General features: G+C 40.0%; 1 protein-coding gene across 3 annotated transcripts in view; it reads right to left on the bottom strand.

Moving 5' to 3' along the window:
- Positions 1-13010, bottom strand: part of WNK1 (WNK lysine deficient protein kinase 1) — a 135398-nt gene extending 122388 nt beyond the window's left edge. For all 3 annotated transcript variants that reach the window (XM_007469472.1, XM_007469473.1, XM_007469474.1), the window contains exon 1: positions 12205-13010. In XM_007469472.1, coding sequence (XP_007469534.1) covers positions 12205-12966 — 762 coding nt within the window. In that variant the 5' untranslated portion in view covers positions 12967-13010. The remainder of the gene's footprint in view (positions 1-12204) is intronic.
- Between the last annotated feature and the right edge of the window lie 64 nt (positions 13011-13074).

Here is a 13074-nt window from a genome sequence, read left to right as displayed (position 1 = left end):
TCCTTATAAGAGGAATGGAAAACAGTCAAGATTCTCAGCACAGAAATCAAAGCTATGCTTTAGCCATAAGATGCTCACCAGCAACGTATCACTAACCCTCCCCTCTCCACTCATGTCCGAGAAAAAAAAAAAAAATCTGTAGAGACATAAGAAACTACTGGTACAAATGCAACACAGACAGTTTGTTCACGAAAAGTAAAATCTAAACTAGCACCTCTATGTAGTAGAGTGCTTGGTTAGGCAGAACCAATATTTAAATTGAGAGTCTAATATTTAAAAATTTCTGGTGGTTTTTTTTTTTTTTTGTCCAGGCAAAAAAGAGCAATGTACCTTGGAGTCATCGTCATTTTTCTGAAAGAACCACTTGAGTGGACCTTCTCAGTTGGTAACTGAAGCAAATTCTCTGGACCAAGAGAAAGGGTGCACAGCAGACTCTATTCTGACTTGATAAAAGCTATCCCTATGAGTAATATTAAATAGTCCTGAAATAAGATAAAGTGTGTAGAAAGTATGCAAAAAAAGGCCAGAAAGTGTTCTGGTAAGCAACTAAGACTCCAAGGCGCTCCCTTTTAAGTTTACTGTTATTAGAAATTCTCCGATTGACTTAAATGGCCCCGAATGAGGTCCACTGGCAGCGAAGTTTCCCCCATGTTATACATACACAATGATGCAACTCCTTGAAATAAAGGAGAATGAAAATCTAACCCTATGCCTGGGGAGGAAAGAGGGAGGGGTGATTTGCACAGTGTGTAGCTGAAGCTGAAAACCCTTAGAGGCCCAGCTACTCTAACCACAACAGTAATATTCTGTAAATCTGTCATATTTTGAGGTGACATCTTGTGTGCCCCAAGTATGGTTATCCCTGGTGTAATGGTATAGGACTGTCTGACTTCAAAGAACCATTTTAGCCTAAAGAATATCCAGGAATCCAGGCCTATGGGTTGATATGCTTATTATTCTGTGCTGGTGGGCAGGTATATAAGCAAATACCACTAATGCCCTTTAAGAGTATTACCAAACTTAATACAAAGTCTTGCTACTTGGAGAAGAAAACTTAACTTACCTGGAAATCTTACTGGAGATGAAGTACATCTTATTTCCATAACAATGCTGAATAAATTAAACGCTCAAGAGGATTTTAAAACATAATTATGTAATTTATACAAGATTTCTATTTGGAGTTCATAGAAACAAGAGAGGCAAATACTTCCCAATAGTATATATAAAATGTCAAAGTAAACAGTGAAGAGAAGGAAAAAGAAGAGGTAAGATTAAAAAAAAAAAAATGAGGGAAAAAAGTCAATTCATACTGTCAGTATCAAGAACTAAAGCTACAAACTATAACCTCAATCTCCAAAGTAAATAAAACTAAGTCCTATGGAAACTATATAATAGCAATTAACATGTTGATCTATTCATTGTAGATCCAATATCCTTAAGTCTGCTTTCCTGGTGAGTAAAAGGTAGCACTGATACAATTTTAGGAATCTGTAAGTCCAATTAATTATTACTAACAATGTAAAACTTGAATATGAACCATCTGTATACACAGAAGTCATCTAAAGACCACTGACCAAAACCCCACTAACACTATAACCATTCAATTTGTCTCTATTAGGTAGAAATTTGATACACATAGAACACTAGAAATAATATTCCTTCTCCTTAAAGATTTAAGTCTGAACAGAACGTTCTAGGGACCTCCCTGGTGGTCCGGTGGTTAAGACTTCACGCTTCCACTGCAGGGGGCGCGGGTTCCATCCCTGGTCAGGGAACTAGGATCCCACATGTTGAGCAGCCAAATAAATAAAACTAATAAAAATAAACAGAACATTCTATATCCAATGTAAATAACATCTAAAAAACCTTGGACACACCAAGAAGTTAATAAAACAAACATACCATCTCCCTCCTTATAGCATCTATATATGTACACTAGCTAAAAGGCCACTGAAGTGGAGAGTTATTTCACGAACTCAAAGCATAAAAGGTACATGTTGCTCAACGACAAATTATAATTGCTAAACAGAGCAAAAGGACTTAGAATTCCACTAGAACTCAAACTTCTTCCTGGTTTAACCGAAGTATCTTGCAGTGGAAAAAACAAGGACTCAGATAGGCCATGTGATCTTAAACAAGTTATTAAACCTGAGTTAGCTTCCTCAAATATAAAAGTTAATAACATATCTGTCTTGTACTGTTGTTGTGAAAATAACAAAAAATATGATATGGGCATAGTACTGTGCCTGTCACAAGAAAAAAAAAGTCCTATTAGGTAGGTATTAGTAATTATTAATACTTTTCAGATTAATTAGCAAGGAACACTCTTCAAAAAGACAAGGGCTAGGGCTTCCCTGGTGGCGCAGTGGTTAAGAATCCGCCTGCCATTGCAGGGGACATGGGTTCAAGCCCTAGTCCAGGAAGATCCCACATGCCGTGGAGCAACTAAGCCTGTGTGCCACAACTACTGAGCCTGCGCTCTAGAGCCCGCGAGCCACAACTACTGAAGCCTGCGAACCACAACTGCTGAAGCTCGCACGCCTAGAGCCCATGCTCCGCAACAAGAGAAGCCACTGCAATGAGAAGCCCGCGCACCGCAACGAAAAGTAGTCCCCACTCGCCTCAACTAGAGAAAGCCTGTGCACAGCAACGAAGACCCCACGCAGCCAAAAATAATAAATAAATAAAATAAACAAATTAAAAAAAAAAAAGACAAAGGCTGAAGAAAGTATATGCAGTTATTTAGGCTTTTTGTTGTAAAAAAGTCCACTTTGGGGCTTCCCTGGTGGCGCAGTGCTTGGGAGTCCGCCTGCCGGTGCGGGGGACGCGGGTTCGTGCCCCGTTTCGGGGGGATCCCGCGTGCCGCGGAGCGGCTGGGCCCGTGGGCCATGGCCGCTGGGCCTGCGCGTCCGGAGCCTGTGCTCCGCAGATGGGAGAGGCCGCAGCGGTGAGAGGCCCGCATAACGCAAGAAAAAAAAAAAAAAAAAAGTCCACTTTGACCACATCCTAGAAACAGTATAATAATTAAGAATCTTTCTCATAATGGAGATCTGTTTCCTCAAGTGACACACAAAAACTGTCATTTTAGATGCTCCACTAATAAAGTATGTATCTCTGGACTAATACGCAAAGGTAGCATTAATGCCAGGAGAGAAACCAACTGTTTAAGAATCAGCACATCACTCCCAACGACTGAGTATTCTGGAAACTAGTTGATGAATGGCACAAGAAGTATGAAAACTCTTTAGATGGAATTTAACCATTCATAAAGAATAACCAAAACTAAAACAGCAACTGGCTTAGAATAGACTCTTACGATAGATACTGAGGCAGAGAAAGCAGACAAAATATTATATTTCAATGCTTCAACTTTTTAGACCTTTCCTTGATCACCTATCTATCTACATCATCCTTGATCACGCCTTCTACTTACCCAATCTTTCTTGCCCCGTATTTGTTCAAACTTGTCTAAAGAAATGGCCTACTATTTTTGTCTCTACTTCTTAACCTCCCTCCGCCACTCACTGCAAAGTTTCCACTCTTCTTAAACTGTTAAGATCACCAAATATCTGGAGCAAATGTGACATAATGTTAATTTTTGTTAATTTTGCATGTATATGTGAGTTTGTGATAACATCCTTTGTATATCTTTTCCAAAAACGGAAGTACTATTTTATTATTAATAGAGAATACATTTTTAAAAAATATTTAACACTTCAGTTATAAAAGCACCACCACACTGTATGTTCTTTGTGGTGTGAATTATATCTCAATAAAGCTATTGCTTTTTTAAAGCACAACTTAACACACGATCTAGATATAGCACATTCCAACAGAACCTTCTGCCATGATGGAAATGTTCTATATGTGCCATCCAGTATGGTAGCCACACATGGCTTCTGACCACTTGAAATGTGGCCAGTACAACTGAAGGATTAAGTTTAAATTTTTTATTTCATTTTACTTAATTTAAATTTAAATAGCCACCTAAGGCTTTATAGATAGAGAACTTTATTGACAGTGACCAGCCCAGAAATCTAGGATATTAGCAGAGACTTATACATCTACTTATGCGCTCCTCCCTTATGCAACCTCCCCTCTCATGTAGATAATCTTGAATGTTGTTGGTTAATGACTTAATAGCCAAATGCAATAAACAACTTCAACTGCCTAATCTCTACACTTTTTTTCTATGCCTTCTAACATCCATTATCCACAACTACTACTATGCCAATTGGACTTCTCTGCTATATTCCTTCCTGGAATTTTATTCCCTTGATATTACCATTCTCCTAGTGTTCTACTTAGCCTAACCCCTGGGCTCCTTTTCCCTTTGCCCACCCATCAATTATTCCTATTTTGCCCTAGGCCCATTATTCTCCCCTGTCTCTTCCTCTACTTCTCTCTTCATATATATCCTCCCCTTAGATGATTCCATTTACTTCCATTATTTCAGCTATGACTAATATAAACAGCCTCTATTTCTACCTCAGACCCATTATTTGAGCTTCATGAATGTATTCAACAGCCTGGCTGAACTTCCTGGAGGTTTCACAAGTATCTCAAAGTCAACATGTCAAACTGAATACATCTTCATACCCCTTCCCCCCTCTAAAAAACAAAACTCCTATTCTTTCTTATTCCCTCCCTCAGTTGACAGAACCATAACTATCTCCACCCATCCTCTTACCCATGCTTCATTTTTCCTCCAAACTCCACTTAATCGCTAAACTCTGCATATTTTATCTACTAAATATTTAAAGATCCCACTCCTCTATCACTGTCCTAGTTCAGGCCCTAGAAATCTCATACCCACACATAAAACTAAACTCTACACATCCCTCGTACTCCTTAAATCCATTCTCCACAATTACTACTACACAAATCTGCCAATTAACTTCTCTGCTTAAAATTCTCTCCACCACCTACAGCTGAGCATTTGTGTGGGAAGGGTGTGAGGACAGTTGGAAGACCATGTAAATATGATAATGTCTAGGAACTCTTCAGCATGTTAAAGAGATGATATGCTGTATTTCCCAAAATTACCTTAATCCACAATGATCTACCAGTCCAAGTAAAAAGGATATCCACAAAGAGATGAATAGTCATCCCTCAGTGTCCACCAGGGACTACTAGTTCCAGGGATGCTCCCCAACCCCCACCCCATGGATACCGAAATCCACGGACGCTCAAGTCCCTTCTATAAAACAGTGCTGTATTTGCATATAACTTATACACATCCTCCTGTATACTTTAAATCATCTCTAGATTATTTATAATACCTAACACAATGTGAATGCTAATATAAATAGTTGTAAACACGATGTAAGTGCTATGCACACAGTTGCTACAAGTGCAGCAAATTCAACTTTTGCTTTTTGGAACTTTCTGGCATTTCTTTTTCCTGAATATTTTCTATCTACAGTTGGTAGAACCTGTGGATGCGGAACCTGCAGATATGGAGGGAGACTGCATATCATGTTATTTAGCTCAAAACTATTAGCCATGAAGATGATCCTATCATTATCCCAAACAACCTGTTTACTTCTATCGACTAATAGAGGAAATGTGTACATCAATAATTATTTGATTCACTAATTCGCTTCACCTCTCACTGTTTGGTTTATATATTAGTGTTTGATAAACACAAGACCATTCACCATGTACATAACGACCAAAACACAGATCATCTGTCACTGAGAAGCTGAACCCTGCCTGCACAAAAGGCATCTACAGAAACAGTGGTTTTACTTAACTGACCCGAATATGATGATTATACCAAGTAGATTTCCAAACACTTTCTTAAATTATTCTTAAACTCTTACGTTTCTTAAGATTTCTTAAATTCCAGGGAAAACTGTATTTGCTTGTGGTGACAAACAGCTTATCTGATGATTCTTTTCTAAAAATCATTAAGCACATTAATGTAGCACAGCACATTTAATATGTCAATCTTGTAATGCCAAGACTCAAGTCACAACATCAAAAACTAAATTCTTTATGAATGCCCATCTGAAAAGTCTAAATTAATACAAATTAAGGTGGACGTTATACAATCAATTAAGTCAACCACAAAACCAAGCAAATACTAAAGTTTCTCCTCTTCTGCAGAACATATCAATAACCAATCTTTTTAAAGCCACACACAAAATTAAGCCTGCCACCTGTCAAAGGCATAGTCCTCTTCCAAATAAAAACACTTAAGAAAAGCTTCTGGCAATTTCTCTTCAGTCTGAAAAACTACTCCCCTACTTAAGATTTAATAAAATCCCTAAATGGACAGAACAAAAAGCTCCTAAAACCCAACTTTAACTAAGAAGTTTAAAATAATTAATTTGTAACAAGTGATAACTTAGAGCCTTCAAAATGGATTTTTTTTTAAAGAATCATCACTTACATTTTTCAAAGTACCTTCATATAGTATTTCAGTTGCTTCCCAGCAATCCTGTGAAGTCAGTAAGACATGTTACTAATAAATCAGTGTTACAGATTAAGTTCCTTACTCAGGGTCAGGTAATTGGGTAACAAAGTTTTCTGCCTTTGAATTGGTTTCCATTATACAGTGTTGTATTATACCAGAGTCAATCTCCAAATACAAGATTAGAGAATCTGCTGTGGACCAATGAAAGGCAAGGAATATGGATGAAACAACCCCGAGACCTACAACTATTTCTAATAACAGAAAAAACTTAATATTTATCAAAGTATATTGATCATCTATCGATACTTATACCTTCAAAAAGCCCAAAGACTAGTGGAGTAGACAAAGAATGCACATGATTCTTAATCAATGTGAAGAAAACTATAAGAATGATCCCAAGAGGAAAGATCCTAGTAAATTCGGGAAACTAGTAATTCAGAAAGGCTGCCATTTGGGAAGGTGACAGGTCATGAAATTAGAAAGTTAGGCAGAGGACAGCTAAAGCTAAGGAATTTGAAAACACTGATGACACCATGTTCAACTCCAACATTTCTCCGATAAGTATGGTAGCCAAAGTAAGAGTTCTGCTACATTTTTCAAGCATAAATGTAAACAAATCAAAATTTTCATCAGTACCCTCAAAAAGATAGCCTAAAAAAGATGCTGCATCATCACAGTTAATATTTATGTGCCAGGCTCTGTCCTAAATGTTTTCTATATATACTAATTCATTTAATCATCACAACAACTCTGTAAAATAAGTGCTCTTATTACATTCCATTTTACAGATAAGAAACTAGCACAGAAGTTTACCCAAGGTTACACAATCATTAGCTGAGCCAGGATCTGAATTGAAAGTCAGGCATTTTAAGTTCTTAATCACTGTGTTTACACTGCAGAAAAATAGTGCCTTCTCCAAATTCAGGTCATGCTAAGTCTCACCTATTCCTGCACACTTGATTGACTTATTTTAAACACAGGACCAAACAGAATGCAAGATGCTAACAATAAGTAAATATAAAGAACTGGTACAGCAAAACCTGATAACTAATTATAGTGAATTTTTCCCTAGTATATGAACATTTTCAGAAATTTTAATTTGAGCATAACCACTCTTGCTGTTTTTACAGCTTTACCTAAAAAATTTAGAAGTTACCAGAAAACACAAATAACAGGTTTAAGATGATTTCTGAAAATGAGAGCCCCGTTTTAGATGAACGTTTCCACAGGGATTAATTAATAACTAGGATGACTTTCAAATGACCAGGATCTTGCACTAGCATCCAAATGTCAAAGAGTGAACTGAGTCACCAGGCAACAAAAGATTCCCAATTTGTTTTACACAAAAACAATCTCTTGGGCATCCCTGGTAGCGCAGTGGTTAAGAACCTGCCTGCCAATGCAGGGGACTAGGGTTCAAGCCCTGGTCTGGGAAGATCCCACATGCCACAGAGCAGCTAAGCCCGTGTGCCACAACTACTGAGCCTGTGCTCTAGAGCCCATGAGCCACAACTACTGAGCCGGTGCTCTAGAGCCCATGAACCACAACTACTGAGTCTGTGAGCCACAACTACTGAAGCCCACGTGCCTAGAGCCCGTGCTCTGCAACAAGAGAAGCCACTGCACCAAAACAAAGAGCAGCCCCCGATCACTGCAACCAGAGAAAGCCCGTGTGTAGCAATGAAAACCCAATGCAGCCATCAATCAATCAATCAATCAATCAATCTATATTTTAAAAATGGTCATCAAAAACAAATCAAAAGGGCTTCCCTCGTGGCGCAGTGGTTGAGAGTCCGCCTGCCGATGCAGGGGACAGGGGTTCGTGCCCCGGTCTGGGAAGATCCCACATGCCGCGGAGTGGCTGGGCCCGTGAGCCATGGCCGCTGAGCCTGCGCGTCCAGAGCCTGTGCTCCGCAACGGGAGAGGCCACAACAGTGAGAGGCCCGCGTAACGCAAAAAAAAAAATTAAAAAAACCAAAAGAAAATCTCTCTTTCCAAGTTCTTACACTAGAAACAACTGTGATATTAAAGGTAAATAAGAGAAAAGGAAAACATTTAAGCCCTTAAGACTAAGTAAGAACTAACTATATCATTAAAAAAAAAAAAAAAAATCAACCTAAATGTAATTCTTTTTCCTGTACCACGAAGTTACTTCTTAAGGCAATAAATCTACATATATTTTAAATTAAATCTTACCTACCCAAAATTATCCTGTCCTTAATTCTATTCGGTCCTGTTTAGAAGAGACAAAGGATTACTTCGAACAAGTCACCAATCAATCATTCTTTAATTTGCACAGCAGCTACCCTTGAGTTACCTGAATTCTGCCCATACTCCAAAAATCAGTGACTCGGAGAATTCAAAAACAAACAAGAAAAACTCCAAAGACTATTCCCTGAAATTCAGTTCCTGAAACTAAGAGTTACTGCAGGTTCCTAAAAAACAAGAAATGTGGCACAAATTTGAAAAATACAGGTAAGAAAAATCCTCAATATTCAAATGGGAAGATACAGTTCAATGAATTATTTTAAGAACTATAGCAAAGAAATGTTATGGTTTCTTAACCACAGAACCACATCCAATTTCTGCAGCACTGACCAACTTTTCATAAAACATTAATATCCTATACTCATGATGAGACATGAGTCTTAACTTGCGAAAGGCCAGAGAAAAGTAGACTATAAGTATTTTGGAGCTTAATCAAAATTTATGATTTGAGCTCTCCTTTCAGGTAGGTCTGGAAACAATCTCATCAATATATCAAGTGAACTCAGTATTTAGAAGTAGCATGGGGAGAAAAGTGCTTAGAGTAAAGCAACCATTCTTGAATCTCCATGTTTTCTTCAAGCAAACTATGCTATGTTTGCTTCAAAACAAAAAGCAAAGAAGAACCCTTCCTAAAAAAGCAACGTAAATTCTGCAAAGTCCAGCAATAACATTTTCTGACCAAGCCAACAGAGAAGTAAAATTAAAGCACAGCCTACCTAATAAAGCCAGGTAAAGAAATTTTCATCTTAAAAGATCTGTTATCTCTTAAAATCCTGTGGTATCAAAGTATTACCTAGATATTATTTATTAAGAGTCAATATTTGTTTTACTAAGTAACTATGCATATTGTGAGTCTAAAAATAAGCTTGATGGAAACAAATTTGACTTGTATACCACACTCACTCATTCTCCACCCCAAAAAGCCTATTTATTTCTCCATTTGAAGTGATAAAATCAACACCCAAATCAGAAGTCTGGAATTTGCCATGGTTACAGGATAGGATTTCTCCAAAAATCTGACAGTAACTTCCACGCCAAAACAGAACAGCTTCATTTGAGATTTACTAATTAACCATCTACTGTATTACAAATGCTTTAACATTTCTCAAATTATTAGATCCCAACCAGTTTAATTTCCGTTCTTTATCAACCCAAGCAAGTCATTTACCTGCTCTATGACTTCGGGTTCTTTATTTATCAAATAGGCAGCTAGGCAGAATAACCTAAGATTTCTTCCAGTTTTAATACACAAGATTTTTAACTCGACAACTGAACACAATATTTCTCCAGTCCTCCTACAGAAAAATATGCATATTAATAAATATACATTTAGTGAAAAAAGCTTACCTTTTCTTCCCAGTGATTTAGTAATCCCTTGGCTTGTCCTTCAGTTTAGATCCAAAGACAAAAACCCAAACACTAACCTACTGAATAGGTTATTAGGCAAAAGTTCTGGCCAAAAAATCATAAACACTGTCCAACTACTGCTATAAAGGATCCTGAGGCTAAGATAATCACATTTTAAAAACCAAAATGAAAAATTGTAAAAGTAGGGTCAAATGACATATGTGGAAGGTTCCAAACCAGGGTGCCAAACAAATGAACTAGGATTCATTTGGTTCTCCAGCCAAACCCTGAACTAATGTAAAAATAATATGGCGATATTATTATATGTAAGGATAGCAGATATTCTTTTGTTTAACCATGACCATGCCTAGGTAGAGAACAAAAATCAAAAAAGTCATCAGTTCTAGGAAAAACTGAGAAGCTTAGACAAAATTCTTATTCTGACATTAGACAAACTGAGGTTTTTTTCCCCACTGTATCATTAGTTTTAGGATAATAAACTATCAGAAAATTCCAAGTGACAAAAAAGGAAAACACACACATTACAACCATAAGGTGCTCAACATTCACTTGGGTCTAATCTTAAGAGAGTAAGGTAACTAATTAAGGAAAAAAAAAAAAACTGTTAAAAAGCACCTATTCAAATATGAAACTGTAGAAGAATAAAATCCAGGATCAGTAGCAATAAGCACCTGAGGTACAAAAAAGAAACAGGTGTCTGCCTGTAAACCACAAGAAATCAGACCTAAGTTTTTGAGTATGGCTGACCAACCAGAATAAAGTTATAGTTTCACAATTTTTTTAAAAAAAGGTCTGCCACCTTCCCAACTCTGAAACACTATAAAATTGAGTAGCTTTTATTTCACAGTGCCTTAGAAGTTCTATATCACTAACTATAAAACTTAAGAAATTACATTCCCAAAAAACCTGTCAGTTTTGAAGTCTACTTCCTTCCACATGTTAATTTCCCTTCACACTTGATATGGCCTTGGTCATTTGGAAGGTGACATTCAAAGGGTTAAGTGTTAACATATTAGTTCATGGATAATAGATAAATTCCTAGATCACTCAGGTACTTTCATATCCTCATTCAGCTTGGTCCATTTTCTCGGCAAGAAGAATATGGATACAGGCATTTTTCATGTATAATGTAAGTGGCTTTTTCATTCAGTTCAACTCTGCTTCTTCCAATAACCTATGTATGTTCACTTCCAGGTGAGGACAACATTCAATCAAGCTGCTACAGGTCAAGCAACAAGTAGCCCAAACCCAGCTACTTAAACCTAGAATATCCTTGTCAACCAGGACGACACACCATGAAAATCATATCATTTACACCAGGAAAACCTCCCAGAGAGGTGAAAAAGGAAGCTTTGTGATTCCTTTGTACTCCTGGGAAAGTTTGGCTTAAAAACTTTTTACAACAAAGTTAAAACAACGATAATGACATTACGACTCTCAAAGCACATATACACTTTTACATAAGCTTCTGTACTACCCACAGTATAGTGAATGGGCTGAAGACATACTAGTTTTAATTAACAACGTCAGATCACTGCTAGCTATCATAAGGTTTATGCACCCTTAGGTGAAACTGTATCAACCACTTACTATAACTTTCTAGTCCCAAATTATTTATCCAGAGAAGGAAGCCTTTCTTATAGTTTATTAAATGCCTGTGTGATCACCAACTAAGATATATCCAAAGGAAAGTCAGTCAGAAACAAAGTCGTTCTTAATTTAAAAGGACAGCCTGATCTCAGGAACGGAAACACGCATCTAACACACCAACAGCTCATCACTGCAGACCCCCTGAGGAGCACAAGGCAAGAAGACTGTACTTTCCTAACTCAAAAACTTCCCCACTAATTCCGTTTCCTGCTAGACGAGTAAAACAATGACGAATAGGCAATGCGTTTGTATCAGGATGACTTTCATCACTCCTCCCTAGGAGCAAATCTCTTTGGCTACCAATACTAACTCCTATCCTATCCAAACACCTAGGTGCATGCCCCAAATTCTGGCTTCTCTTCCAAAAGCTGGGCTCCCCCCATTTCGGAGCAAACAATCAGAGAAAGACATGCAAAGGGCGAACTCGGCAAACTGGCCGAACCGAGCCAACTCGGGGATGCAAACCACCGAGAAATAAAGAAGTAGGTGGGGCATACCTGCAGTTCACACCAGGCGACCTCCACGGTGGTTTCGGTGTCCAGACCTTTGTAGACCGTCTTAAAGGAGCCCCTGCCGATCTCGATGTCAAACTTGAGAAAGCGGCCATCATTGGACATTCCCACGGCCTTGGTCTCCAGCTCTTCGATGTCATCCTGCTGCTGGCTCCGTTCCTCCTGGGATTCCTTGGCGCTGCCGCCGCCGCTGCCACTTCTCGACGACGGGGGCTCCTCTTTGGTCCCCGCGTGGCCGGGCTGGGCAACCTGGCGGTCTCTGCCGGCGCTGCACGGGGCCGAGGCGGCGGCTGGGCCCGCGGCGACCGGCTCCCCGGGGGCGGGGGCGGGGGCGGCGGCGGGCGGCTGCTGGGCCACATGGGCGGCAGCGGGGATCAGGGTCTCCTCGCGCTGGGGCTCCGGGGGGCTCCGCTGCGGGACCACCGCGGCCGCGCTCGTCTGGGGCAGCGGGAGCGGGAGGCCGGGCAGCTCCAGCGCCGTGGCGTTGGAGTCGCAGATAACGCTGCGGCGGAAGAAGCGGTGCTCGGTGGTGGTGGTCGCGGCCGCCCCCCGGCTGTCCTTGTCCATGGTGTGGCGGCGACGCCGGTACTCCTCCGTCCTGCCGGCTCCGGCGTCGGCCGCCGCGGCGCCCAGTTTCTCTCCCACCGAGGAGTCCGAACTGGAGCCATTCTTGAGGGGAGGCGCCGGCGGCGAGAGGAACAGGGAGCCCGGCGCGCTGCTCTGCTGGTCGGCGGCGCCGCCAGACATGGTGGGAGCGGGAGCGAAGCGGGCGGCTCGAATTCGCAGAAGAAGGGGGCCGGCCCGGGGCGGCGAGGCTGCGGGCCGACGGCCCCTCACTCGGCACTGACTCGGCGG

The sequence above is a fragment of the Lipotes vexillifer genome, unplaced genomic scaffold (assembly GCF_000442215.2).
Source record: "Lipotes vexillifer unplaced genomic scaffold, Lipotes_vexillifer_v1.1 scaffold395, whole genome shotgun sequence".
NCBI lineage: Eukaryota > Metazoa > Chordata > Mammalia > Artiodactyla > Lipotidae > Lipotes > Lipotes vexillifer.
This window is presented reverse-complemented; position numbering and strand designations above follow the sequence as displayed.